Source organism: Ursus arctos, unplaced genomic scaffold (assembly GCF_023065955.2).
Source record: "Ursus arctos isolate Adak ecotype North America unplaced genomic scaffold, UrsArc2.0 scaffold_3, whole genome shotgun sequence".
NCBI classification, from domain to species: Eukaryota; Metazoa; Chordata; class Mammalia; order Carnivora; family Ursidae; genus Ursus; species Ursus arctos.
Genome location: NW_026622985.1, coordinates 75,214,800 through 75,217,211, shown reverse-complemented (window position 1 = coordinate 75,217,211; position 2,412 = coordinate 75,214,800). Strand labels below are relative to the sequence as shown.

The 2,412-nt window shown below is 44.0% G+C and overlaps 1 protein-coding gene across 1 annotated transcript; it reads left to right on the top strand.

The window, feature by feature from the left end:
- Window positions 1–228: 228 nt before the first annotated feature.
- On the top strand, window positions 229–1,241 carry TAS2R16 (taste 2 receptor member 16). The gene is given in 4 exon segments (XM_026514215.3): window positions 229–326; window positions 328–494; window positions 497–861; window positions 864–1,241. Coding segments are annotated over 4 exon segments (1,008 nt in total).
- The last annotated feature ends 1,171 nt before the right edge of the window (window positions 1,242–2,412 follow it).

The following is a 2,412-nucleotide window of genomic DNA, read 5'->3' as shown; positions in this document are numbered from 1 at the left end:
AAACACATCTCCCTGCATGCAGGCCTGATAATAAACCAGCAGGCAAAGTATAAGCAAATCCTGCAGCTAGGAAAAAGGCAAAGTCAAAAATGAGCCGGGGAAAATTTGCATCTATAGGGAGGTATTTTCTTGCATGAGACAGTAGTGGGACCTGGAACCTACTCACTATCTGGAAATTATTACAGAGATTCTGAGTCTGTGTCCAAGAAGATACTTGGGAGGGGAAGAATGGTGCCCCTCCAACTCACTGGCTTCTTCGTAATCCTCTGGGTGCTTGAATCGTTGACAGCAATTGTGCAGAGCAACTCAATTTTTGCAGTGCTGGGCAGAGTGGGTGCCGGCCAGAGGGCTGTCATCATCGATGGACTTGACTCTCACCTGCCTGGGTATCTGCTGCTTCTGTCTACAGTGGGTGTCCGTGCGGAACAACTGTTGCTCCAATTTTAACCCTAACTATGTATTTTGTTATTTATTGGTCACCTGGGAGTTTACTAATACTCTTACTGGTTAACCAGCTTGCCTGCTGTCTTCCACTGTGTCAAAGTCTCCTCCCTAACCCACCCCAGCTTCCTCTGGCTGAGGCGGAGAATTTTGAGGTTCGTTCCTTGGCTGTTGCTGGATTCTCTGTTGATTTCTTGTGTGTCAATCCCCTTCTCAGCTGTTAGGAATTATATGAATGGGCACTTAGTCACCATGGGGCATTTCTCTACAAACAGCACTAGGGTGGAGAGACTTAAGACGTTTCACCTGTATTTTACCATCTCTTATGCAATGGTCACATTGGTTATTCCTTTCCTCCTGTTCCTGGCCTCCACCGTCTTGCTCATGGCCTCCCTGTTCCAACCCGTGGAGCAGAAGAGAGCCACAGCACTGGCCACTACAGCTCCAGTGTGGAAACACACGCCACCGCCCTGAGCTCTCTTGCCATCTTCCTCATTTCCTTCACCTCTTACTTGCTGACCCTACTCATCTCTATTATGAACATCTCATTGGATAAAAGGTCCTGGTTCTGGGCCTGGGAAGCTGTCATCTATGCTATAGTCTCAATTCACTCCCGTTCACTAATGCTGAGCAGCCCTAAATTGAAAGAGGTTTTAAAGATAAGGGGCTGGGGCCTAGAGGCTGCCTGGGGCACAGGGTACAACAAGACCTCTGGGCAAATGGGCATTGGCATTGACACAACTAAGGCCAAAAACCAGCATTGCTCTTACAGTCCCCCATGTGATAGTGATACACCATAAATCCAAGCCACATTCTCCTTCAGCCCCACAGCCATCCATCTCTAATCAATCCTCTCTCCATTCTATGACACTCCTTTACTTTCCACAATCACCAAGTTGGTCCCAACTTTCTCATGACTTACCTATATCTCCAAAGTCCTGTCTACCCCTGGAATCTGACTCCCAGTGTACTGTACACAAGAGAGCCAAAATCCTGATGCCCATAGACCATTTTTATTTTATCCTTTTCGTGACTGCCAATTACTTTCCACATTAATATGAATCCCTTCCCCACAAGAATTTATTGCCCACACCCTGAATGCTCTCCATGCCAACCCCTCAATCCCCTTTCCTAACTTTAGTCAAAAAAAGGTCTTGCCATCTCTCTCTGTGCTACTTCTGAACCTTTATCCAATGACATAAATTTCCTTGTTTCTCTACCAAACACTGTCCCTTCATTCCTTTAAAACTCAAGTCAAAACTTAACTCTTGTTTCATTTTCGTTCACAAGGCACTACACTCTTCCCAGAATAGCAGACTACTTCGGAAGCCTGGGTTTATCCTTGAACCTCCCCAAATATTGGTAACCTAATTGGATCAATTGTGTATGGTTTCCAATGGCTGGATTCTTGCCTCTCTATTGTACTACAAGTTGGAATGAACTTTCTAGGAAAATTCCTAAATTGCAGCTTAGCTGGTTTTGGACACATAACCCAAGTGTCAGCTGGGAACTCTTCTTACTTTGTAAGATCTGAGTTATATTGTCTTGAATTTTCTATTCTTTTCTATCTGTGCTCTGTCATAGTCCAAAGCCCTCTTCAAATGGATAAGAATATGAGAACTATGAGAAACAAACTGAGGGCCTCAGAGGGGAGGGGAGGTGGGGGAATGGGATAGGCCGGTGATGGGTAGTAAGGAGGGCACGTATTGCATGGTGCACTGGGTGTTATATGCACAACTAATGAATCATCGAGCCTTGCATCGGAAACCGGGGATATACTGTATGGTGACTAACATAATAAAGTAAAAAATCATTATAAAAAAAATTATTGAATTGTACACATTAAATGGGTGAATTGTGATACGTGAATCATATCTCAATAAAGTAGTTTATTTAAAAAGCCCTCCAAAAAAAAAAAAAAAAAGAATATGAGAACGGCATAGTCCTCAATTGAAAATCACCTATAGGACT